The sequence below is a fragment of the Gopherus evgoodei genome, chromosome 2 (genome assembly GCF_007399415.2).
Source record: "Gopherus evgoodei ecotype Sinaloan lineage chromosome 2, rGopEvg1_v1.p, whole genome shotgun sequence".
In the NCBI taxonomy this organism is placed as follows: Eukaryota; Metazoa; Chordata; order Testudines; family Testudinidae; genus Gopherus; species Gopherus evgoodei.
The window spans coordinates 46,758,813-46,785,789 of record NC_044323.1 but is presented as its reverse complement, the minus strand read 5'-3'; the positions used below and the strand labels follow the sequence as shown (position 1 = coordinate 46,785,789).

General features: G+C 38.8%; 1 protein-coding gene across 2 annotated transcripts in view; it reads left to right on the top strand.

Annotated features, from left to right (window-relative positions):
- The window catches only part of CALCR (calcitonin receptor), a 242,922-nt gene that overhangs the window by 132,785 nt on the left and 83,160 nt on the right, over positions 1-26,977 (top strand). For both annotated transcript variants that reach the window (XM_030550577.1, XM_030550575.1), the window contains exons 2-4: positions 4,985-5,072; positions 17,199-17,352; positions 22,118-22,228. In XM_030550577.1, coding sequence (XP_030406437.1) covers positions 4,985-5,072; positions 17,199-17,352; positions 22,118-22,228 — 353 coding nt within the window. The remainder of the gene's footprint in view (positions 1-4,984; positions 5,073-17,198; positions 17,353-22,117; positions 22,229-26,977) is intronic.

The following is a 26,977-nucleotide window of genomic DNA, read 5'->3' as shown; positions in this document are numbered from 1 at the left end:
ATGGGCTCCAGAGAGCCAAAGGGAAAATGATTCTACAAACCACAGTCTGAATACAGCATATGCAGGGGAACCATGCAATGCGGGAGGGATCAGATAGCTCCAGGAAAGACAAGGACTCTGCTGAATGCCTCTCAGAGGTGCACCTCAGATCTCTTTCCCCACCCAAGGTTTTCTAGAGCTCACCAAGGAGACTTTTCTCCATGGCACTGAATGTGTACACAAGCTCCCTGAGCTACTTCCTGGTACATTGGACTTCCTTCATACAGTGGAACCATACTCCTTCCCAGGATGCAGAATCTTTTGTGGCTTTTTCTTGAGCTTGAGGGTAATGAAAGATTTGTCCTTGACCTTGTTAGCAAAGTACAATGTAACTGTGCTGTCCCAGTATGTTTCACAGTGGCTTCTAAGTCAGATGTTACATCTGTAATTCATTTCACTCACATTGTGGTATGAGGATGTCTCTGTTAAGCTATTTCACTGCCCATCATTTTATCCTAACAATTTTTAAAAGGTTTATTGTTAACAATGAAAGCTTAACATCCTAGCAAGGTGAAGGGGCTGTTTACACTTCCCTTTTGAAATACTGTTTGGAGCTTTCTCCAGATTCAGGCAGACATTACAGCCTCTATTTGCATTCTGGTTATACTTGGAAAATTTTCTTTAGAATCCTAATGGCTGGAAACATTTTTGATATAAAATGAAAACATATTCTGGACAGAATTCTGTGGAAGAGGTGGATTCTGTAGATGATTATGTAGCCATGGAATCACAGAATACACTGGCTTCCCTTGCCCAGGGCTTCCACACACATTCACATTTATTGCATACATTCATGCTAGTCAAACCTGTATTTGTACGTGCAAATAGACATTTACGCATATGAACATGGCTCCTTCAGCTGATGCCCACAAAGATTTTTAGAGTTGCAGTTTCAGAAGGTGGTTTTGAAATGTTGTCCATTGACACAGAAAAGCACTCATCCATCAACAGCTTATTAAAACAAGTCTCCTGAACCAAAAACAATAGTGTCTCTTGATTGTTGTAGATGTCAGAAAATGTAATTATCCCAAGAGACCCTTTGGCTTTACGAAAGCCTAGGCATAGTAGAAGAAGTTGAATAGGGTTTGATGTCTTACAGATGCTTACAATAGCATCCTGCTAAAACTAATATGTGTGAGACATCCCCAGTACAGCTAGCTTCTCCAAGATGGTCTGGTGGCTATCTAGCAGGTACTAATTAAATACAGATGCTCCCCGACTTACGCACCATTCCATTCTGGAACACCTTGCGCAACTCGAATTTTGCATAAGTCGGAAACGTATACCCAACCATTATGCCAAAAAAACCCCCATTTCTAGCTTACAGAACTTTTTCCGTAAGAGCAGGTTTGTGTAAGTTGGGTTTGTGTAACCCAGGGGGCATCTGTACTTCAATCTCACAGCTCACAAGCCTGAGTATCCCTTCCTTCAGTCATGCCGGAATTGGAAATATAGTACGCAATATTGACTATTTACTTCTAAGCAGTAACCTCTTGATCAGGGTTCTCAAACTTCATTGTACTGCAACCCCCTTCTGGCAACAAAAATTACTACATGTCCCGGAAGAGGGGACTGAAGCCTGAGGCCTGCCACCCTGCTGGGTCTCTGGTTCCCATCAGAGCTTTGGACAGGATTAGGTTCTTGTAAAGGAATGTGACCTGTCTTATAGCCCCCTCTTCCAGCTGGACCCAGGCTTGCTCTTGCTAAGCCAGCACCCTCCCTGGTGGAATTCTGCCTGAAACCTTCTCATGGAGTCTTGGGAAGGTCATTTCCAGCGAGGTCAGTTGTTGAAGGATTTTTTATTATTATTGCAAGTCTCCTCAAGAAAACAAGTCTGTCCCTTCTCCCCATAAGTTCCTCAACCCAAAAGTTCCTGTTTCTTACCTCGGAGCCTTTGGGCTGGTCTACACTACGGGGGAAAATCGATTTTAGATACGCAACTTCAGCTACGTGAATAACGTAGCTGAAGTCGAAGTATCTAAGATCGAATTACTCACCATCCTCACGGCGCGGGATCGATGTCCGCGGCTCCCCCTGTCGATTCCATTCGGGTTGGTGGAGTTACCGAATCGATATAAGCGCGTTCAGGGATCGATATATTGCGTTTAGATGAGACGCGATATATAGATCCTCGAGCAATCGATTGCTACCCGCCGATACGGCGGGTAGTGAAGATGTACCCTTTGTGATAATAGGATTTCCCACGGCCTCCCTTCTGTCCATTTTGTTTCTGGGAGCCATTCTTCCCATCAGTAGCTCCAGCATCTGGCAAGCATTGCAGCTCACTCTTTCTCCATTTCTTGCTCCTCTTTTTATGAGGATCAGCCTGGTGCAGTGTGTGGGACTAATCAGCCAGCCAGCTGCTGTCCTCTGACCCCAGAGGAATGGTACCCCTTGTATGTTCATAGCCCTGTATTATGTACTTCAGTACTAAACTAGTATTACTATTGATACTCAAAAGAATAAGATTAAAATGAGAGAGAGGCAATAAATCATGCTTTAAAACATTTAGCAGTATGTGAAAATGTACCATTGCTAATGTCAGTGACAGTAAATCCCTCCCTAGTCCCAAGTTCTGTTGTTTTCTTTTCAGGAGTGTAATTAGCTGCCCAGTGCTCCCATAAAAGTCTACTTAATGTGTATAATCGGTAAAGGGAAAATCACTGGGGAGTAGTAAAATGTCAGCACTAAGGACCCAATACTGCAACATCTTGTGCATCCTTAGCTCCTTTTGAAGTCAATGGGAACGGAGAACATGCAGTACTTTGGAGGAAGCACTTAGCACTTTTAGGATCAGGCATTAAAAGATTTGCAACAAATAGAGTGTGGATGGAGAAAAATATGGCAGTTTGAAAGCTAAGAACTTTTTTCCAGTATTTCCAGCATAACCTCAAACTCTCATTCAAATGAGAATGTTTATATTGATTTGGAACATTTCCTGCTTAGTTACCATGTACATAAAATCTTTAAATCTAAATGTTAGTCAAGCATACTTCCATAGTGTTTTTAATTAAAGCATCATTTTGGTGCTTTCATAATTTCAAAATGGACAGTAATAATCAGCTTCCTATTCAGGGATTGTAATAAATGTTTAATGATAGGTTTAGCAATGCGCTGGTTTTGTCCTAATTGAAACTGTCACATTCAATCTAAGCCTTTAAAATAATAGTATCAAAATTATTGGTGGCAGAGAGAACACCGGAAGCAAGAACTACAACTGTGATGTATTTCTCCAGATCCATTAATTAATCTGTAACAGGCTCTGGAGAGAGGCTTGTTTAATCATCTGTCCTATATTTCCTTAATTCTGTTTAATGTCAATATTCTTCATAGCATTACAAAGTCAGTTTTAAAACTGTGTATAAAAATTGGATAGCAGCTCCAAATTACTACTTTTCCACTTATCTTCATTTTATTTCAGTATTGGTGTGTTAACAGATGTTGTAAGCCTTTCATGTCAGTGTTATAGCATCTTTGTCTGCACATTTTTACATTAAACTATAAGCAGCATTGCATTTCTTGTTAGTGAGTTTTGTGTATAAATTAGAAGTATCCTCTGGGAACAAAAATGCTACTATTTCATCTCAGTGTTCCTTCATCAGGATTAGGATGAAACAACAGCAGATTCATCTGCAACATTGGTTATTCCATTGCCAAATGGGAAAAAATTTACTTTAAAAATGTGTCTGTGTATTTAGTTTATAATTCAATCTAATGATTTTCACACTTCGTATGATTATATAAGAATTAGAGACAAGTGGAAAGTATAACAACTTTCCTTTCCCCACAGTATTTATTTGCGTCTAATAACAACTTATAAGAGGATATGTTTACAAACAAAGGACCGATAGGCATTTCCCTGAGTAAAAACAGAGTAGAAACAGAGCATGGATTTGAGGATTTAGCTGCAAATAAATATTGTATGATTTTTTTCTTTCAATATGTAATCCTGTCAATACTGCGGGCATTTAAAACACACCATTAAAACATTGTTTGGTACTATTCAACAAGACACAATGTGTGGGAATCAAAGAATGCGTGTACATTAATCAAAGAGCACACAGTGTAACGAGTGATGTTACATTCAACTCTGATTAAAACAAATGTTCTGTTAATGTGGTACAGAAAGATTCTGACAGCTGGAAGGAGGAACACACTTAGTTCAAATATCCTCCCTTGGCTTTCATTGCCTTCCTTAACCTCTTTGCTGTTGGTCCTTTCTAACATTTCATTGACGCACTAATGTCCCCAATATATTTAGTAGTATGGAATGTACTGTACATTCAACCTGGGACATAAGTCAAGAGCAGTAAAAAGTTAGTTGCAAAAGCAGGCATGAAAGTTGCATTCTGCATGAGGTCTTGGAATCAATGATGTTCATGAAGGATTATGAGATTTCAAAATTTGATTTTGTTTTGAAAATAAATGAAACCGGAACATTTCAAAATTCTCCACAAAGAAAAGTTCGGGGGAAATTTTGTTTCCAATCAAAACATTTCATTTTGACATAATCAAAACAATGCTCATTTTGACATTTTTGTCTTCTATTATAATAGTATAACAAATCTTAAAATTCTAAAATAAAAATAATTTCAAAACAAAAAATTGAAATGTTTCATTCCAAAAATGTCAAAATGGGATGTTCTGACATTGGCTCAGCTTTTCTCTCCAAACTGCAATGTGCTTTTAGTCACATAGTTTTTATAAAAACTAAGTTTTAAAAGTGCAAAGGATGAAAATGAAATTCTCTCCAGATGGAAATGAAATCTTCAGAGAGACAGACATGAAAACAAACAATCCTCCTCAGCATATTCAGTGCAGTCATAAACATACACGGACATACATGCAAAACTTTTAATGGGATACCAAATGGGCAGGAAAGTTTTCACAACTGGCCATGGATAAATAAGGTCTAATATGTTCATTGTTCTTGTTCAATTCCCAGAAGGGTCAGCAGAAACGTATCACCGAAGAAAGAATCCACAATGGAAAAAACAACTCACAGTTGCTTCTTACTGATTATGCTTCTAATCGTAAGTAAAAGAAAAATGAACTGCTTCTGACCCCTGACAAAAGAAAACCAGTAGAAATGTTCTGAAATCTAATACAAGTCTACACTATTACTGTTGTACACAGAGAACAAGGAATGGGTGTCCACTTGATAAAAACTTTAAACAAGAATAATAAGCTACTGACAGAAGAAATCTCTCAGAAATATGGCATGCCCAAAGATCAGTGTTTCTTGATGATATAGAGAGGAAAGAGTGAGGATAGGGTAGTACATATGCCTTTTCATTTCCACATTTTACTATCTGTGAAATACCTAGGAGACAGAAAACTCATAGTTTTGGAACTGTACAATAACATCAGGGTCAGTTGTTATAAATGTAGACACTATATAATGTGTATTTTAACTTTTAAAAGCTACTTCACCTTAGTTAACCTGCATTTAGAAAGACAATTGAGTCTGAACATTTTCAGTCTAAATGCTAGTTTATTCAATTTAAATTATATTTTCAACTATTTCAATGATATTGTATCACATCTTGTCCCATTAAAGTATATGAAATGTGACTGAGTTAATGTTACTTCAGAAACTTCAACTTTTGAACATCCTGATCTGTTTCCATAACATATTTATTTACATTTAATTATAATATGGTGCACTTGACTATGCATTCTAAATATGCAGTATGAATAGTGTTGATGTCTATGCTATAAAGTACCTGTGACACTGATTAAACTCCTTCTCTGGACTTCACTTGAGACTCAAATTATAAATAATTGTCCTGAACCAGAATTAATTTAGGCAATCAGAGTACGAGGATGCTGAACAGTGATTCAATCAATGTAAGATCAGCCTGCATTCTGGATGAATACTGCTACAGGAACTAACCGTCCATCTGCCTACATGGCTGCCTCCACTACTGATCCACTCCCCGTCTTCTCACCCTAACCAACTCCTCATAGCTAGGCATGGACCTCCTTGTCCCTGAAGAAGGTTTATATGCCCACCCTCTCCAATAAGCAATTTTTAAAAATTGATTTTAGCTGCCCCTCCCCATCTTCTCTTTCAATTTCCCCCTTTCTAGTCCTTTTAATCGTTTTTTCCTAATCTCATCACTCTTCTTCCACCCCCCCATCTCTATGCCACTCCCTTCTCTTCTCTAACAGATGACTGAGGAGCACTTATGAGATTCTCCATCAGCTCCTTTGCATTGCAGCCATGAATTGTGCAGGTAGGACCAGACCATGTGTTCAGCACAGTTTAGAGACATTGCTCAGGGACATGGCCTGATGACAGTTTTCAAAGAACCTCTTCTTCCCTGATCCATCTATGGTGTCATGTCCCTCAGAAGCCCCTCTTCCCCTTGCTTCCTTTGAGGGTTTGAAACAGGATTGTGTGTTCCCATCTGTGGCTGGCCAGCTTTGTTGGCCAATTAGAAAGGAGGAAGAGTCCATCCCTCACCCCCTTTTTGGAGTGACTTGCAAACTGATGCCAGCAGCGTGTGTACAGGCTGCAGTGTTAACCATGCCCTCTAAAAGGAGGCACAATGAGGTAGGCTTTCTCACCTGAGCCTTCCCTGTATTTCTGTGCAGGCTCAGCTGCAAAGTGTTCAGTAATCATCAAATGATTCTGCTCCAGGTTAAGGCTACACAGTGAATTTAGATCCAATGAGACCAATGTTGTATTTTACACAAATGTCTTTTGATTATTAAAATCCTTGACAAAGGGTCAATAAAACCAAACCTTTCACATAGCCGTTATACCTCGGTGACTACATTGTACATGGAAGGTCTGAACTGTGTCAAATTCTGAAAAGTTCATGTACTCTTGAAATATTTTTCATTTTAAAAACAAGGAAAACAAATTCATCATGGGTAAAGCAGTGTGACAGAATCAAAAGCAGACTGTAATTTTATATAATTGTGTATACTGACATATTATGGAAAAATTATATAATGGTGAGAAATTTCTGCAATTCTGTTAGTGAGACATTTGCCATTTCAATGAGGATACCCTTCATTTGGTACTCTTTCATTACTACAGCCTTCACAATTTTCAATACAATTTATTTATGTCTGGTGGCAATCAAGCCCTGCCCTCCATCAGGGTTTTGTGAGTCAACCACCTGAGCAACTATCTCCCTAAAATTTCTAAAGCCTATGTCTGGGCATTGGGCCAACAAGCTGTACAGTGACTGCAGAACAAGGGGGTTTTAGGCCTCTTCTGCCAATCGCCCAGTCAACTGCTGTTCCAGGATCTGGGCCAGGTAGGGATTCATCCCTTTGATGGACTGGTTGGTTTGTTCAAGACAAACTCACTTAGCATTTTGTGTGTTTCTGAGTTTGAGAATAAAACTCCTTCATCTGTTCATGGGGGAGAGGGAAGTCAGAAGCCCAAACACATCCCCTAGCTGCCTAAAAATATTTTCAACTGTGTATTTCTGGTCATCCAGCTATGTCCTGTCCTTACGTCCTCTACGCAGCTCCCCACAGCTGGCTAAGCAGGACCCTGACTTTCTGTTGCTTCGGGGAAAGTACATGTGAAATGCAAATTCTAGCCCCTCCTGGAAAGCCATGAAGCTGGTCTGATAATTCCCCATAAACCAAGGCAGTCAGTGGGTCACCACAGGATATGGGGAATTATTAGTTAAATTGGAAAAGATGGGGATCAATATGAAAATTGAAAGGTGGATAAGGAACTGGTTAAAGGGGACACTACAACGGGTCATACTGAAAGGTGAACTGTCAGGTTGGAAGGAGGTTACTAGTGGAGTTCCTCAGGGATCGGTTTTGGGACCAATCTTATTTAATCTTTTTATTACTGAGCTAGGCACAAAAAGTGGGAATGTGCTAATAAAGTTTGTGGATGACACAAAGCTGGAGGTATTGCTAACACAGAGAAGGACCGGGATATCATACAGGATGATCTGGATGACCTAGAGTAATAGTAATAGGATGAAATTTAATAGTGAAAAGTGCAAGGTCATGCATTTAGGGATTAATAACAAGAATTTTGGTTATAAATTGAGGATGCATCAGTTGGAAGTAACAGAGGAGGAGAAGGACCTCAGAGTATTGGTTGATCACAGAATGACTATGAGCCGCCAATGTGATATGACCGTTAAAAAAGCTAATGCGGTTTTAGGATGCATCAGGCGTGGTATTTCCAGTAAAGATAAGGAAGTTTTAGTACCATTATACAAGGCACTGGTGAGACCTCATCTGGAAAACTGTGTGCGGTTCTGGTCTCCCATGTTTTAGAAGGATGAATTGAAACTGGAACAGATACAGAGAAGGGCTACTAGGATGATCTGAGGAATGGAAAACCTGTCATATGAAAGGAGACTCAAAGAGCTTGGCTTGTTTAGCCTCGCCAAAAGAAGGCTGAGGGGAGATATGATTGCTCTTTATAAATATATCAGAGGAATAAATGTCAGGGAGGGAGAGGAATTATTTAAGCTTAGTACCAATGTGGACACAAGAACAAATGGACATAATCTGGACACTAGGAAGTTTAGATCTGAAATTAGAGGAAGGTTTCTAACTATTAGGGGAGTGAAGTTCTGGAACAGCCTTCCAAGGGGAGTAGTGGGGGCAAAAGACATATCTGGCTTCAAGACTAAGCTTGATAAGTTTATGGAGGGGATGGTATGATGGGGTAGCCTAATTTTAGCAATTAATTTGGCAACTGATCTTTGATTATTAGCAGGTAAATATACCCAGTGGTCTGTGATGTGATGTTAGATGGGGTGGGATCTGAGTTACTACAGAGAATTCTTTCCTGACTGCTGGCTGGTGAGTCTTGCCCACATGCTCAGAGTTTAACTGATCACCATATTTGGTGTCAGGAAGGAATTTTCCTCCAGGAAAGGTTGGCAGACGCTCTGGAGGTTTTTCTCCTTCCTCTGCAGTATGGGGCATGGGTCACTCGCTGGAGGATTCTCTGCACCTTGAGGTCTTTAAACCACAATTTGAGGACTTCAATAACTCGGACATAGGTTAGGGGTTTGTTACAGGAGTGGGTGGGTGAAATTCTGTGGCCTGCATGTGCAGGAGGTCAGACTAGATGATCATAATGGTCCCTTCTGACCTTAAAGTCTATTAGTCTATGTCATCATCATTGGAATTGGGTGGGCTGCATGGGGGATCCAGACTTGACATTGTCCCTAGGGTTCCTGCCTAAGCTCCCCAAATCCTGTCCGTGAGGACACTTGTCAGGTAGGGGGCCATCTGGATTTAGTTGAGTGGATTTTAGATCTTAATCCAGATGCGAGGGACAAACCCTTTTTATCCTGGCAAGCATCAACCCCCCACCCTTAGGGAAGAAAGAGGTAACCCCAATGTCCTCTCTTGGTTTTGGAGTGACAACCTCCACCATAATGAAATTCAAGACATGGGCAACCAGCTGCTTGTTTTTGTTTGAGAATGACACTCGTCACCACCAGTGAAATTCCATAGTCTGTTATCCAATCTCCTGCAGCCATCTCATCCCCACAATAGAGGAGGCAGACCCTGCAGGATCTTTGGAAGGCAGTGCCCTCCATCACCTCTAGCCAATCAGAGATTTCTTGGGTGGCCCTATGCCTCACACTTAAAATATGTATAACTTTCTAAATTATTTTCTGCTGAGAGGGCTTTTCCATTTTTGTTGGTGCTGTATAGTTCTTAAAGTCCAAAGCAGTTTTTACTATTCATTAACTTTATTGAAAAAAGGTAAAATAATCCACTCTTGATTTTAATCATTAATTTAAAATAAAGAGGAATCTGTTGAGCACATATTGTACACAGAGTATAATTTTGCAGATTCCTGAGGAAAGTATAGGACAGAATTCCACTGGCCAACCTATTCAGAAGAAAATAGATCTTCCTGGGCTGCCTCATACATTATATGTGGAAGCTTCTCATAATAAATGCAATAAAGGGTGAATCATCATTTTAAATCTTTTTGCTATTTACTTTTTTCCCCTAAGACCTATTCGGAAGCAGCAGGATCTGATTATCTGTGCTGTTGCCTTTGAAAAAAATTGCTTTAAAGTGAGTATTCCACCTTGTAGCTATATATTGCCATCCAGCTGTAAGCAACTGGGGCTTAAACATACAAGTCTTACTCATACAAGTATCCTCCTTGAAGGCAAATAAATATTTTATAGTTTAGAGTTGGTGAGAGTGTTTCTGCATTTGCTTATTTTGAAACTATGGTACAAACAAAATTGGTACAGTTTTCTATTAAACAAAAGTCTACCTGCATTCAAAAAGGTAGATTCTCAAATTTAAAGGATGCTCCAGGGTTTTGACTCAATCTCTGCTTTTCAAATTTAAAAATTAAAATAATTAATGTAATTGTGAAGTTGATTGGTCTAAAGCAGCTCCCTATGACAAAAGGCCAAATATAGTCTTCCTTTGCCCATCGCTTCCATTGGACTACTCATATAAGTGAGGATTCCCCATGTGAGCCAGGCTTGCAGGACTGCCTCTCAAAAGTAGTATAATCAATATTAATGAAGAGAAAAGTTGTTTTTCTCTAAAATTACAGTGTCTTCCCATTATGCTACTGGTGGTCTCTTGCTTATTTAAAGACCTTCCAACATTAGTGATGTAAGCCTCATGGGATCGCAGTATAAAAACTAGCTTCTATCCTGCTTTAATGCTAGCTAAATATTCGAAGAATTTTAATGTTCAATGTATGATAGTTCCTCACAATCATTAAATATTTCAAAGTTCTTTTACTCATGTTAAACAGATATTAAAAGAAGGGTGAAAAATAGTTATAATGTTCTATAACACAGAGTACTGTGCATTAATTGCCCTCCTAAAGCACGCTCAATGGATTCTATCACTATTCTTGCATCCAACGAAGTGGGTATTCATCCACGAAAGCTCATGCTCCATAACGTCTGTTAGTCTATAAGGTGCCACAGGATTCTTTGCTGCTATCACTATTCTGCCATTAATAATCATGAAGAGACATGGGACCAGATTCAAGGTTCTGGAGGGTCTGTGTAGCCCATGTTGAGTTGTGCTGAGTTCCCACTGAAAGATTGCCTGAACCGAAGGATAGGAATTTAGTGATCCATATAGTGGTGACTGGATATAGCAATTTAAAAAAGAATTTGGAGGGTATTTTTCAGCCACCAGAACCAATAATAATAAATTATTGACTTGGCCAGAATTCATAAGATATTTTTCTGGGCTCAAAATTAGAGGTTGCCAATTTACTATACTTAGTTTAGAAAAAAGACAGATGGAAGGAAAGAAAGTGATCCAATATATACCATTTGGTCCTAAATGTCACTTAGAGTCAATAATTTATACAGTACTTTTTATGTTTTTATCATTACTAATGATGGAGTAGGGCCCTTTTGAAAACTTGTTCATCACATGAAGCAGTTTCTGAAACAACTATATTTTATGTTTCCTTTATCTGAAGTCTGTGTTGTACAAATGAAGAAAATCTTGCATCGATAAGACAGACGGATTTGCCTGTGTTTAAGAATTCATAGTAGAGTGGGACAAATAATACATGCAAATTGCTTTCATCTGGACTGCCTTACCAATTCTAGGTATAAAGAGATCATCAGTATTCCCAGCACTCTACTCATAATGATAATTCATCTTATAACTGTCATTTGAGTGGTGGCTTGGTGGTCGTATGTATGACGTCATTTACTTGGACTTTTAGGAGTGACATCATATGTACGGCTGCTAAACTGCTGCACAGGACATCACTTAAGCAGTTTTCTTCAGAAGAAATAATACTGATCACTTATGCCATATGTCAAATGTCCTGATTATGAAGTTGTGAATTATTTATTTCTCTTTAATAAAGAATAATTTATAATGCACAAAGTCTTCTACTTTACTGTACATATTGACATTATTTGTACTTCCATCTAAAATAATTGATGGCTGGGAAATTTTTCCAATACATAGCAATGAACTCGTGGAAAATACAGTTCCACATACTATAGCAGATATTAATCGATGAGATTACTTAGTCTTGTTAAATACCTTTTATGGCATAACCTTAAGATGCTTTTTTTTAACATCTGTTAATTCCAAAAGTACCCAATTACAACATTCCAAATGTAAATTTCCAAATTTAGATTTCTAACCAAATTTCTTGATAATTTTTCTAAGGAACTAATAGCCTAATCCAGTGCCCACTGAAGTTAATCGGAGTTGGACGTGAGCCTATGTGACTTGTATGTGGAGCTTATATGTGTATCTGATCCTATAGTGTGGAAGAGTGGACTGTAGGATGTTATGAATAAGTCATTTCCCCTACTTGCCCCAAGGGACTTTAAAGCTTCTTTGTATGCAAATAAGGAGAAAAGATACATAACCCCTTTTTTTGCAGTCTATCATACTTAATTAAGTAACCTCATAAAGCAAGAATTGAGGATGCAACGATAATATGTCACCTCATTCTAGATGTAAAATAAATTATTAAATATGTTAATATTTTGATTAATTAAGCTCTAGCATGTAGTCTGTTCCTAAACCCACTGAAGTCACTGGAAAGACCACCATTGACTTCAGTGGTTTTTGGATCGAGCCATTTAATACCAGAGCGGTGGGTGCAGTATAAGCTCCTTGTAGAGGCCTGTGTCTGTCCCTTTCCGTCAGGCCTGGAGGGAGGCCACGCCTCCTTGCTTCTGCATCTCTGGAAAAGTTGGCTTAACAGGGAATTAGCAGCCTCTGAGACCCCAGCCCTCTAGGCAGATCCAGGCAGCAAAGATTATAGGCCCCTGACCCTCAGGTAGGGCAGAGCAGCAAATAGTCCAGCAGGCTGGCCCTCAGGCAGGGAAGAGAAGTGCACAGTCTTGGGGGCTTGGGACCTCAGGCAGGGCGGAGCACCAAACTGTTTCTTGCCTGATGGCCTAATTCAGGCAGATGGCAGACAAACACAGTCCTCCTGGCCAAAGGAGGGAAGGCAGTCATCCTGGGGTGCAGTTTGCCAGCAGGGGGTAGAGGGACCCAGGCACATCCTACTCCACAGGGTCCCATCCCAGGGCCCTAACAGTGGTGGAGTGCTCCGTCACTAGGTCAACGGGGATCCCACTACAACATGCCAACCAGCACTCTGGCACTACAACCAGACTATAGTCTGGTGTTCCTGGACTACTTCCTATTACTCCCTCACAGGGTACCTTCACTTTGTGTGTATCCTCCGGCTCCTCAGGGTACACAGCTAGTGGCAGTCCCAACAGCTCCTCGGCGCCCCTCTCAGCTGGGAGCTCTGGCAGTCCCTTCAAGTCCTCTGTGCTGTAGAGGTCCCCATTGGGCACAAGCCCCAGCAGTGGTGAGAAGTATCTCTTTCCTTTACCGGCTCTGGCCAACTGAGCTGCAGGGCCTGCCTTTTGTACTTCCTGTCTCGCTTCTCTGTTTCTGGAAGGGCAGGCATGGCTGGCCTGGCTCTACCCACCAGGGGGTGGGCCTTGGTTCCTCCCTGTCAGGCCCAGAGGGAGGCCATGCCCCTTGCTACACTCCTATATACAATAGAAAAGACTAAAGCTCCAAAAATTTGTATTTCACATTCATCCTCAGATTTTTTACCTGATTTTAAGAGACAGAGAGAGAGAGAGAAAATACTGTTCTTACTTACAAAGCATTGGTCAGATTTTCAAAAGTATTCATGCACAAATAAATTGTGAATAAACTACCTGATGTGTGCAAATGCTTATTGTGCACTAAAAGAACAAAACTGAGCTTATGTCTATGACTGTTGGCCAGGTCCTCAAAGGTAATTATACTTCCAACTTCCATTGAAATCAAATAGAAGTTAGGAGCATAAATACCTTTGACAATCTGGGCCAATTGTATCAAAACATTAATGTTCTGTTTTTTATCCAAATACAGGTAAGATTTACTATATGCCATGAGGCAGTTTCTATTTATAAGACAATCATGAAAAAGTCACCTCTGTGTTTTTAATTTATCTGGATGAAATCAAGTGCCCACTGAAGTCAGTGAGAATTTTGGCATTGACTTTAATGGGGCCACGATGTCTCCTTTTACATGTTCTTATGACTAGAGAATACAGTCTCATTTGTTATGTTATAGCTTAATTTAAACAATAGTGTATAGATGATTTAGATACAGATAAAATGCAGTGTGCTAAATACAAAATTAACAAAGCAGAGTGTGAGTTCTTACTCCTTTTGCATACACACCCTGCCACCAAACACACACACAAGACCGACAACCACTGAGTAAGGTGTTCTCCTTTAACTATATACCCAATGAAAGTTTTTCCATTAACTTCTTTGGGAACAGGCCCAGTCCCTTTGTGTGTGGCAATTTGTAAAATTGCCCTTCAAGAATAAGATGTCTTCTCTCTCAGAAATACCTACTCACAAAAAGACTATCATCCCCTTTAAAAATGGCTTTACAATAGTAAATCATGTTCTCACCTACTACAAGATACCTTTAGTACATTTCCTTTCTGCTGGCATTTCTTGCTTTTAGTTTCAAGGTACACTATGTTTTTGTCCTATGTAGCCTCTGTGAATGCAGTTCTCTTTTATTTTTAGATAGATAGATCATCTTGAAAAGGTTAGAAAAGATGGCAAGATTTTGTAATACTTAACATGTGCTTACTGTTCTAACATATAGATTTATATTTTTCCCTTTTATCTCATATTTGAATTGTTCTCTAAGTTGTAAGGAAAAATCTAGTAGAAAAAATGTATAATTCAGGATCACAAACTTTTCAATCTCTTCTGGCGTCACTAATCTTTGAAATGGTTTTAATTGTGTTTGGTCAAAAAGGGGGTCAGATCATCCCTTCTCCAAGGAAAACCTATTTAGGGGAAAGGAAACTCTATGCCCAGAACAATCATATGGCTCTACCTGCAAATCTTTCAAAATCCCCATGCATTCCAGGAAAGCCACCAGAAGCAGAGGCCATCTATATGGAGGCCCAGTCCATCCACTATTTCATCCCTTCCCTCTATAGCCTTCCTTACTCACTGAATGTTTTGTTAATTCCTTCTTGACATTTCATTGTTGCTGATGTAGCTTTGGAAGGTCTTTTGTGAGTCCCACTCCCTTTTCACTGATCTGGGGTACGTTTACATATTCTTGGTTCTAGGCTTTCTATACACTTTAATTCATTTTTATCCAAGTATCCAAACAGAACCATCCAGACATATCTCACTCACTGAGTGAAGGGTGTAGTATAAGTACTTAATAATAGGAGATATACCTATATTCTTGAACTGGAATGGATGTTAAAAGGTTATTGAGTCCAGCCCCCTGCCTTTACTAGCAGGACCAAGTACTGATTTTTGCCTGAGATCCCTAAGTGGCCCCCTGAAGGACTGAACTCACAATCCTGGGTTTAGCAGGCTAATCCTCAAACCACTGAGCTATCCCTCCCCCCTAAATTTAGAAGAATAGAGTAGAACCTATCAAGAATATATCTCCCTTCCTATTTCCATCTGTTTTATCTCAAACAATTATCTCAATATAATGAAGTAAAATGGATTCTTCATCTTCTTTACACTGCAAATGGTGGTTGTTTGCTAGTGAAAATTAAAATGTTGGTAGCAAATGAGATTGTAAATTCAGTTAGATATGGGGGTGTTAAAGGGCTAAAGTGAAATAACTTGAAACAGAAGAACTGATAAAATTCATGCTTTGCTTTCTGTAATTCAAACACACTCTCCATGTTATAGACTATATAAAAGTGATCTAATAGTGTTAAATGAAACAACTTTTGAATGCAATAGTTTGTGGTATTACTTGAGCAATAAGGAACAAGTATTATTTTGGAGGAATAGGGCGGTATTAAAATAGGATTGAAAATTGTCATGTTTTCTATTTGTACAACTGTAAATGCCCTTTTAAATCATCAAATGCTGCTATAAACCCCTCAGGCTTGCAGTGAGTCACCTATAAATGGAGTAGATATCATCTGAAACATACTCCTGGAATCCTTTGTGGGAAAGCCAAACACACATTTTGGTTTTGAGAAACACAATGCAGCCAAAAGGAATCTTGTATTAAAGCCAACAGGTTTGCATGCCTAGTCTCTAAGGAAATCTAGGCTTGGAATACTAAAGGTTGGGCCCTACATTTTCAAACCTGGGTGCCTGAAGTTACATTCCAAAATAAAATGTATGCACCTAAATACATGTGGCCTGACGTTCACGGGTGCTGAGCACCCACAAATCCCTATGGGCCAGAGTGTGATGCCTATTGTGGAGAGGTAAGAAGTCAAACAAGAAAGGATGCATAGGAACTGCTCGTTCCATTCACCTCCCATTGGGAGTACATTACAAAACGGGTGGAGTAGGGTGAAGAGGAACAAAAGCTCCATGCTATCTCACTTTAGACTGGCCCACAGAGCTGGTCTGGTACAATAGAGGGATCAATCTGATCTTAATGGATGGAACAAGGTGTGCACTCCCATGAGCACTGACCCATTACAGAAGAGATTTTGCCTGGCTAAGACACTCTTTCCATGATTCTAGTAGAGTAGTGCGAGTCTGCCCTGTTCTTACACAGGGCTGTGGAATAAATGCCACAATATAGCCCATTGTTATCAAAAGGGGCTACAGGCACTCAGCACTTTTGAAAATCACGTATGTTTTACTTATGTGTCCAACTAAGGATTGAAAGACCTAAACTTAGGCTCTTGGGTTTGAAATCTTTGGCCTATGCCTCTATTTGCATCAACACTTCAGTGGATTTCCAGGGTGACATCAGCTTGATCACTCAGAATATGAAACATTCAGTTGATTTATAAGATGTGGCAATAAGATACACAATGCTGGGTACAGTGGCAAAACCTATGTTATCTAGAGAAGATAGCTGGGAGCAGCAACTTGTGGCAGAGCAGATTTTAAAAAGTACCTGTAGGCCAATAAAACAAATGAAACATTTCTCAGCCTTTACAAGGTCTCTAATGATTCTTTGTTACCTAGTCTAAGGGAAAGAATGTGGTGAAAATGCTGAGTTTATAGTGGAAAAAAACTACTATATTTGCAATTTGTTTTGCCAAAGATAAAAGTTCCATAAAAAATACCAAGCATATGTGCAGATAAAAGGCCTTTGAAGTAAAGATAATAGAGATTTCTGAACCTCATGTTTTTGATTTTCTCCTCCTGGTTTTACTCATTTACATTAACAGATTTTCCTTTCTGCAGAGAATGGCTCCAAGTCTTACTTCTACTGTCAATTATACTGATCCTACATTAGAGCCTGTAGTAACTGAACATTCACCAGTACGACAGAAGATAATAGATTCACAGTTCAAATGCTATGAGAGAATGAACAGAGATCCGCCATATAGAAAAAAAGGTAAAAAAAAAAAAAGGGCGGGGGGGCACCTGTAATTGCACATTGACATATTTTGGGTATAACTGTAAAGGAACATTTTCTTCTGTGTACTAATATTATTATGCATAGTCTACTGTCTGCATTTGCAAAATCATACCAATGTATCAGTTTTAGGGAGAATAGCCCTACAAATGATCATGGAGAATGAACAATCCTCTCACCCTTAGAGATCATTCCTTCCTGACACCATTGAGGCACACCGAATTGGCAATGTGGTGAAGCTTGAATTACTGCTGTTCATGCTTTGGGAACAGCAGTCTTTAGGGCTGTCAGTCCAGCACCTTTCACAAGTATTAAACCCACACAGATACTTTAAAGAAAGAGAATATGAATAGCAATCTCTTCAATATAGATGTCCTTCTAGTTTCTTCAACCAGCAATTTCCTTTTTTCATAATTTCTTTATTGACTGACACCTTTCCGGGTTCTAAATTAACACAAATGTTCTAAATATTCTGTATTCTAAGTTAAATGTAACCATCCAGTCATGGGCATTATTGTGTACAGTTCAATGAAACCTTTGCTGAAGCCAGAGTGGCTGGGCCAGCCCTAGGGATGAGTAATGTGGCAGCCATCCTCGGGGCATCAAATCATGGTCAAAGCGGGGAATTGTGGTTTTTTTATTTGGTTTGATTTTTGTGTTTGTCTGTGTGCTTTTGGAGATAGGATGGGCACATTTTCCATCCTGGGCCACAAAACATCTAGAGCTGTCCTGTGGAGCAGTGGTCAAAAGAGCAAACATAATTTTGGGATGTATAAGCAAGGGAATGGAAAATAATATTGGACATAAAATGCAGTCATGATATAATTCCAGAAGCACCGTAACTAGGAATACTGTGTTCAGTTCTGGTCAGTCTTATCTCAGAAAGGATACCGTGGAAATAAAAGTAAGCCAGAGAAGGATGACAAAATGATTACAGGCATTGTGAGATTTTCCTGTGAGAAAAAGTTAAACATATTGGGACTGTTTAGTGTAGAGAGGAGACAACTAAAAGAGGACATGATAAAAATATACAAAATAATGAATGGTATGGAGAAGGTAAATCAGATATGTTTTTCTCATAATACAAGAACAAAGAGAAATTTGATGAAACTGAAACCTGACAAATTTATGACATCTATATTGGATTAAAGAAGGTATTTTTATACACAATGGATATGTAGACTATGGAACTTATCACGACAAAATGTTGTTGTGCTCACAGGATATTACTGAGCTCTGTGAGATTCAAAAAATGATTTGACATTTAGATGTTCAAGGTCTGATCTAAAGTGTATTGAAGTCAGAAGAAAGGCTCCTGTTGACTTCAGTGGGCATAGTATTCAGGTCCATAATGAGAACATCCATAGCTGTAAGATAGGGTAAACCAGTCATTAAGGGATATAAGCCCTTGTGTGTCAGGGCAAAAGCAAATCTCTAATTGCTGGGCTTTAGGGGAAAACATCCTTTTATGAGCAGCTTATTCTATTCTATTAGGCCCCAGTTCTGCAAACCTGTGTAGATTCACTTGTGTAAAAAGTTCCATTGGCTTCAGTGGGACTTGTTGTATAAGTAAAGTTACACAAATGCTTAAGGATTTGCAGGATCAGAGACTAATTTCCACTGCAGGATTTCTTGAAATTTCCTCTGCTGCGGCTTTACTGCGGACAGATGGATACTGGTCTAGTGCAGTGTGGCAACTCGTATGTGCCGCTGACTGACAGCTAGACTGAAGTTGTCATTTGATATGACTGGGTTTTATACAAGATATGGGGTTTTTATGTCTTATGATTAGAATAACTGAGATGAATTCAACATGAATGAAATGATTTTTTTTCCAGTTTGGTTCTATGAAGAAAACTTGATACGAAAAGAGACCTTTGCCCCTCACTCCAACCCATTAAACCTCAAAAGAAGGCCTGGAACAGCATAAAGGGGCTCTAAATGCCTTATCAGAAGATTGCCCTGGTGCAGCAATTCCAGAAGTCAGCTATAAGACTGTCTTCTGAGGAGAGGATCCCCTAGTTTAGTGGATGTATCAGGAGCAGGGCTCCAGCATGCAAAGCCGCAGCAATTCCATGCACCACTGCAGCCCATAGGGCAACCCAGAGAGACTGCCATAACTTAGACCTCAAAGCTGTATACTCCTGGAGCCTCTCCAGCCCTTGAAGGAGCCCAGGACTGGGTGGACACACAAGTGGCTTAAAGCCACCATAGTCTGCCTTCAGGTTGCAGCACAGAATTTCAATCTACTTGATTTTGAGAGAATCATTCCCTGCCTCCCCCCGCTTCATTTTCAAAATTGTATTATTCTTTGGCCAGTTATTATTCATTATTCTCTTCAAATTGTCCCTTTTCTATTTTATCGCTTAGATGTGCATTTCTGATATGTCCAGTGGAAAAAAATTATCTTGTTGTTTTCCTTGAAGGAAAGGCTGTATGGTGTATTGAAAAACATCAGTGTGTTTTTTTCCCCTCCTTTCAAGGCATGACAAATGTTTTCAGAATTAAAATCAAAGCCTCCTATACAGCCCAGACTGCAGTGCCTTTCAGAAATGTGTTTAAATTGCACTTTGCTTCTGCTGTATTTCTCTGCTTTTGATTTTACCAACTAATTCCTCAAGCTCATGCAAATATATCTCAAACCTTGGAGAAGGGCAGTCAAGTGTTTTACAGAAAGAAATATAACTAATTGAGGGTATGTAATTCTATCCCACACTGAAGTAATATCATGATTTGTTAATAACCTGACCAAGTAGTTCAGCACATCTGTTGATAATGGAGAAAAACAAACATACACAGATTCTTACATAATGAGAGAACAAGTGGTCTTAAAAAGAAAAAACTGTATAATAAATTTCAGCTGAAAAATTAAATTTGAAAGCGTCCATTTTTAGACAACAGATCTACTGACTTAAACTATCTACTGTGGGTACAGTTTCTTCAGTAGCTCAGTCATCTATTAAAATCTTTTTCCATCTATTATAAAGGCTGTCATTTTCTTTAAGAAGATTTGCTTCCATTGGACGAGAGAGTCAAATGCACAATCACCATTAGACACCCAAATCCTGTTAACTTCCAGTGTCAGTTAGGAGCCTGACTACCATTTGTGCCTTTCAAAATCTCCCCCATCAACCATCAAAGGATTTTGAAAATGTATGTTAACGCCTGATCATCACAGTCAATGATTCCATGTCCCTTGACTTCAGTAGGTGTTGCAGTGGGCCGTGGCAGTGAATGCTTTTTCTCCTGTGTAATCTGATCTTAAAATTAAAAATGCCCCCAAAGCCTAGATTTTTTCATTGCATTTATGTTTCTAAACCTGTAGCTAGTGGCAGATTTATGCCACAGCATTCAGAACTACAGTGTCATTTGTTATGCTATCAATCTGTGAACAGTGTAACAAGCTGTAAACTAATTTTGATTTAACAATTAGAAGAGGGAAGTCAGGACTCAGTTGTGCCCAGCCCTGAGTGTATAGATAAGTATGGTGGGGAAAAGGGCTAAGGAATCTTCCCCACTCCCTTCTGCTCCATTTCAAGGGCTGGGCATAACCCCATTAGGGATCTTGGGCAGTGCTACCTCCTTATGCCTCCACAAGTACTACTTGCCCAAGACAGGATTCTAGCCCAGCTCTCCCAAGACTGCATTAAGCAGTGGAGCTGGCCTGGCATGGGGAGGGTGGTAGAGCTGTAATCTCTATCCCCCAGGATCCTTCAGGAGGAAATCTGAATAAGGCAGGAGTTTGCTTATAGGCATCATATTGCAGGACCTGGGGTCTATGTCTGTAATCTCTACATCTGTTTTTTCTGAGTTTATTAATTTCATGGGGGTGGGGCATTTTTAGCAATTTTTTAATTATATTTTAATGTCCAAAAATTGGGAAGAGGGGGAGGTTCAGGACTTTTTCTCTGTATATACTGTCATGAATAATCTTTTTAATGTTCACTAGTGTGCTTTAAAGTACAATTGTTTCAAACAGCCTATGGTAAAGTGCACTAGGGAATCTTTAAGTGTGCACCTGCAGGATCTACACAGACAAATTCATGCACCACACATTAATGTGCTTTAGAAGTCACACCCTAGTAGTCCACATTACAGCTCTATGTGAAGAAGCTCTTAGTTACCATTTCTGATGTTTTTTCTGGTGTTTATTCGCTAAGTACAAATTTCATTTTCTGTTTGGATTGGAGCTTTTATTTGTTTATTGGTTAAAACCTAAGATCAGAAGCCCTAATCATGTGATGGGACTTGCCACAATTTGTCCAGTAGTGCCTTTAACTGGGCATGCCTCTACATTTTGAAGTTTCCAGCTTTACACGACCAGGGTCTGATTTTCAAAGGTGCTGAGAAACCGAAGGTACATGTACTATCAATGTGACTAAATTCCCAAATCAGTTAAGCACTTTAGCATGTGCTTAAATGCTTTGCTGAATATGAATGGATTGCTGAATTGGGACTTCTGGTTTCTCAGGATCAGGCCCTATATTGGAGTTCTTTTCAGTTGGTGTAAAAACCATCACTTTTCAGCAAGAAGGACACCACCAGCAACAGCTCAGCAATGGCAGCCACAAATTAAAACTTACATTTGAATGCAATTCAAAGTGTAGCAATAATTTTATTTTGCTGCATGAAGGCCTCTGTACTGTGCAACAAGTGGACAGCCTTTTAACTGGGAGGGAACAGAACAGAGTGGGTTAAGTGTGATCAATTTTTTAAAATTATCACATTCTTCCTGAATGACTAGGTCTGTTCTGCAACCGAACTTGGGATGGATGGTTGTGCTGGGATGACACACCTGCTGGAAGAGTCACTGCTCAGAATTGTCCAGATTATTTTCCAGACTTTGATCCAACTGGTAGGGTATTTCCTTTCATCTTTTATCTTTAGTAAGGAAGCCTTTGGAGTCTTCATGTTTTGAAAAGACACATGTTTCTAATGGTTTTTACAGCATTGTGAAATCTCAGAGACTCTTAAATGAAAATGTACCCAGTTGTATAATCATCTCCGGGTGTTTTCTTAGTCTTAAATTATAGCATACACACTTATAGAACATGTTCATTTGACATCTCTGAAATCAATTATATGAAAGTTTTGCTGGATAATTTTAATATCTGCCTGCAGTTATAGTTATCCCATTTTACATACTCTAAGCTGAGCAGCAGATGTTAAGTCTAGCACTGTTGTCTTCATAAAATAAATATTTCTAGGTATTCCTTTCTACCATTTTCTACTAGCAAAGGCAGTTTTACACAGCCCGTGGAAGAACAGAATCAGAATCAACTTTTATTGTACTACAGAGTCCTAGTGCAGATTGTTTGGTGAATTATTCATAGAAATAACTTGTAGCCAAAGAGATTGAGAGAATATGTGGCTCCAAAAAATTTTTGAGAGGGTTCAGTAGAAGATAGGAACATTGATAAATATGTAAGTGTGGGGAGATATCTGCTCTAATGAATGTGTAACTAGGACTTTAGAGAGGGGGTCAACTCCATTAATTTGGCATTATTTGAAGGAAGACGCAATTTAACCAGGAGAATTACTTTCTGCCTCATAGTGCTTTGGAACTTTGGATAATCGGCCGGCAAAGCGTGCCATTCACGGATTAAAAAATAATGTGAACAAACATTTTATTGATTGTATAATTCTAAACATTAACAGTTATATATAATGAGCCTTTAGCAATATTTACTCTAGTAAATATCATTGGAATGTAAATGAATAGACTAATACATACTAATAAATTAATGCCTTCAATTCCCAATGCTACCTCCTGGAGCCAGAATTAGTTCTTTATTACATGCTGTAAATTTGTTGCACATTTAGAAACATAAGAAATGCCACCCTGGGTCAGACTCAAGGTCCACTGATTGTTATTTATTTGTTTATTTGTATTATCATGCTGCACTGGAGCCCCAGTCAGGGATCACAGCCCAACTGTGTTAGGTGCTATACAAACACAGGAAAAAAAGACAGTCCCTGCCCTAGAGAGTTTACAGTCCAAGTCCAGTATTCTGTCTCTGACAGTGACCAACATCAGATGTTTTGGAGGAAGGTGTAAGAACTCTGTTCAGGCAGATCTGAGATAATTTGCTGCCCACCACCAACTTTAGGTCTCAGCTTGGTCTCTACTCATTAAAGATTGGGTTAAGCCCTGAAGCTCAAGGTTTAATAACCCTTCCAAAATTATTGCAATTAATTATGATAATTCTGGATATTCTTGATATCCGTATAACTATCAAATCCCTTTTTGATTCTTGTTCTGTTTTAAGTTTCAGTGACTTCCTGGGGCAATGAGTTTCACAGTTTAATCTCACATTGTGTGGAATAATATTTCCTTGTATTGGTTTTGAATTTCCCACCTTTTAATTTCAGTGAAGGTCCCATTTTTATCAAACAGTCAACAGAAGTTCCCAATCTAGCTTCTCTAGACAATTCATTATTTATATTCTTTTTATCCTGTCCCCTCTTATTCATCTCCTTTCTAAGGCAAACACGCTAATTTTTTCAATCTCATTTTTAGGGACTGAGATGAAATCCAGTATTTTCCTCTTGAAAAAAATCTGCATTTTGGCACAGTTGCCTTGAGAAGAATTTATTCAGAGATTCAAATATTCCAGTCATGATAGGTGAATGCCTTCTGCCTAATTTTGAACCCTGTTGGACCTCACTGTTTAACCAGTCAGTATACTTAAGCTCATTTCCAGCTGGGCTGCAACTGACTCATTTGGAACTCCATCAGACACAGAATTCCAGAGCTTTAAAACATAGTTGCAGAATATAAACGTATCTGACATGGTTCATTGCTCTTTATACAACACTCTTAATTTTAATTATAAATTTAATCTTGTGGGAGATCTGTGTTTTTGTTGAAGGTGCTTGTAAGAAAGTTGCCACTTGTTCTTCGTTTACATTTTGATATTGCCCCTGCACATAACATTTTAATTTTGAAGTGTAGCTGCTACAATAATATTTCCATTGTAATCATCTTCAGTAAAAAAAAAAAAACTTCTTACCCCTCCCCCCTGATTATTATATGGTCAGCAGCTGCAATTTCAGTTTGTTTTCCTTTTTGTAGTTATCACATTTTCTTAAAAGAAGAACTGTCATGCATCATGAATCCCTTTGATCAAGAAGATTCATTTTTGTGCCATTTTCTTTTGACACTTTCCACCCTCAAATGTATGCTCTATTTACTAAGAGTCAGCTGCTGCCATTGCTTCCATGGTTTTTAAGGTAAACCAACAAAAAACAATCCTGGTTTATCTCTATTCCATATGCTCTTGGGCTGATAGCAAAAACAGATCTTGGACAGTTCAGAATTCACAAAAGTCTCCCCATAGACATCAACAGCCTCATCACACAGTATTTGGATGGTTATAGAGTAACACTTTTTCCAGCTCTTAAGCCGTCTGTTGCTAGTTTTAAAATCATGCTTTCCCACCTGGTTTACTGTCTCCAATGTCTTGTTTTGTACTCATGGTCTCTGTTACAACAACATTATTCAATCTAACAGTTTAAACCACTCATATAGACAAGGCTATATTCAGTCACAAGTAGTACCTTATTCCACAATTTGTCCCTTTGATTTCAGTAGAGCACCTTGTGGAATAAGGTACTAACCAACACTAGTAGAAGTGGCAGAATTCGGCCAACACTGTTTCAGTGCTATGAAGAAGGATGTTGATAAATTGCAGAGGGCTCAGAGAAAAGCTATGAGAATGATTAAAGGATTAGAAGACACACTGTATAGTCATAGACTCAAAGAGCTTCATCTATTTAGCTTAACAAAGAGAAGGTTAAGGCATGACTTGATTACAGGCTATAAGTATATACATGGGAAACAAATATTTAATAATGGACTCCTCGGTCTAGCAGAGAAAGGTATAACACAATCCAATCGCTGGAAGCCAAATTAAGAGTGGAAATAAGATGTATATTTTTAAAGGTGAGAGTAATTCACCACTGGAAAAATTTACCAAGGGTTATGGTGGATTCATCACTGACAATTTTTAAATCAAGGTTGGATGTTTTTCTAAAAGAGATGCTCTCAAAATTATTTTGGGGAGTTCTGTGGTCTGTGTTATACAGGAGGTCACACTACATGATCACAATGGTCACTTCTGGCTTAAGAACCTCTGAATTATGGTAATTTCAGCATCTGTTATTAACCTAATGAACAGCTTCTAATTAGTGGAATCTATTTACAGCTACGGGGGGAATCCCTCTTTTTCTATTTTCCTGCTAATCTTACTGTTCTAATGTTCATGGATGACACTTATTGTCTTTCATATTCCACACTTTTCATTTAGCATCTTTCTCTGCTCTTTTGTTAGCTCGTTAGTCTGCATTTTCATCAATTGTCACTGTTTCCCTGACACAGTGACCAGCTCGTCTTCTTTTGGTTCACCTAGAGTAGCTTTCGTTCTATCAGGTACCATGGAATAACTTACAGGTGCTGCAGAAGCCAGCATACAGTCAGAAATTTGTTTCACAGGTGGCTGCTCTTAACATGAGGAGTTAAAGTATGAGAGCGACAGGAAGTCTTGTGGTGATTAGAATCTTGCAACTGCTAAGGAAGGGAAATGGAGGGGACAGAAGCACAGGTTGAACTGTATTGATATATTGTATTCGGGTTTGAACGGCAAGTAATTACTTTCAACAAGGATTTGTTAATGGTCAATACAATGCAGCTAGATTTTCAGATTTTTGTTGAGGAAAAAGGAAGTCTTACTAGTGAATAACAGTTTTATTGGGAAAAAACAGCAACACAGTCAAATTTCCCTTTCTTTAAGGCTCCAATCCCGCAAACCACTTAAGCATGTGCTTCTCTTTAAGCACATGTGGAATCCCATTGACTTCAAAAAGCATCTTCTTTAGTGCTTTGCTGGATTGGGGCTCCAGAGAGGTTTGCAATGTATCATATAATAAATCACTGTTAACTAAGTAACCTCAGCTTCCTTAATATTCTTCTTGGCTAACATCCATGTGTAGCTTTGAATACTAGGAAAAACAATCCAAAAATAAAATATGCTGTACTTTTTGAACTTTCCTACTTTCTGCATTCATAATTTGAAAAATGAAATAGGGTCTGGTGATGATACATAGTCTGACTGTATGCATTTTGGTCATCCGCTTCTGTGTACATCATATACACAAGCTATTCAAATCCAACCTCACAGTGACGCTTCACTAGGCTTGGCAGGATTAGATTTTTATTGGTAAATGTTGATAAATGTCAATTTCACTATACACACACAAAATGACCAAAAATGTTTCCATCAATATTAACAGAAATGTTCAGATTGGTAAAGTAAGAAAAATGCTGTTTGAGAACTCCTTAGAGTTTGATTTAAGGCTAAAATTTTGACATGTTGTTTTGACAGTTTGTGTATTAACATCTATAAAGCTTTAATTTTTTGAATCTCATCATCCACGGCCATTAGATTATTATTGTCTGACCCCCCGTAATTTCCTGTAACTGTGAAAATTTAAATAAAAAACAATACAAAAAATCCTTAAACCTATAATTTTGCACAACTGTGGAAAATGTATTTAGATAATTTAAGCATTTTTTTAATATTTAAAATTGATATTTTCTGTTGAA